General features: G+C 65.8%; 1 protein-coding gene across 1 annotated transcript; it reads left to right on the forward strand.

Annotated features, from left to right (window-relative positions):
* Nucleotides 1-3: 3 nt before the first annotated feature.
* Nucleotides 4-837, forward strand: LOC107682519 (sprouty-related, EVH1 domain-containing protein 2-like; the record flags this gene model as incomplete). Its single annotated transcript, XM_016478732.1, has 1 exon — nucleotides 4-837. A coding segment is annotated over one exon (723 nt), but the record flags the coding sequence as incomplete, so codon positions are not given.
* Nucleotides 838-846: the final 9 nt, after the last annotated feature.

Raw genomic sequence — 846 nt, forward strand, 5'->3', positions numbered from 1 at the left:
CGGACCAAGGTGGGCGGGCTGACGGGGGGCGTGGTGGTGGGCGGCAGCCAGGACAAGTCAGAGCTTTGCGTGGTGCGCTTTGAGAAGGAACTGGCCGGCGTGGGCACCACAGGCTGCGAGGTCACCGTCATACTGGACACCAAAGGCTCTCAGCTCAACTCTTCACCCACCTGCATGCCCAACGCCGTGCCGGGAGTGCCGTCGGCCAGCAGCTCCCCGCAGGAGACGGGCAAAGGCTCGCCCTCTCCCTGCTGCATCCACACCTTGCTCGCCACGCCCCGCTCTCGGACTCGCAAGCGAGGGGGCAGTGGAGGGGAAGCCATCTCGCCCGACGACGACAGCTCCTGCCCGCAGGGCTCCTCCTCTTGCTCGTCACGCTGTGTGTACTGCCGCGCCGTCTTCAGCTCCTCAGAGAACGGACGGGGCCGCTGCCGGGACGCTCCCGACCCGGCACTACACTGCCTGCGCCAGTGGACGTGTGTGTGGTGCGCAGAGAGCCTGCTCTACCACTGCATGTCGGACTCCGAGGGCGAGTTCTGGGAGCCATGCTCGTGCGAGGACTCGATGGGCCGGCGGCCGCACCCGCTGTGCTGTGCCCGCTGGATGGCACTGTTGGCACTGTCTCTTTTCGTGCCCTGCATGTGCTGCTACCTGCCCCTGCACGCATGCCTGCGCTGTGGGGAGAGATGTGGCTGCTGCGGAGGAAAGCACAAGGCCGTGCGATGAGGCCTAACCGGGGGGAGGGCGTGTGGGCGGGGCTTATTGTGACGGGACGGGAGCACAAAGACGTTGTCGTCATTCGAGGAACAGCCGTAGAGCCAGATCTCCTACATAAACCTTCACGAT

This window comes from Sinocyclocheilus anshuiensis, unplaced genomic scaffold, assembly GCF_001515605.1.
Source record: "Sinocyclocheilus anshuiensis isolate Anshui unplaced genomic scaffold, SAMN03320099.WGS_v1.1 C32297012, whole genome shotgun sequence".
Lineage (NCBI taxonomy): Eukaryota > Metazoa > Chordata > Actinopteri > Cypriniformes > Cyprinidae > Sinocyclocheilus > Sinocyclocheilus anshuiensis.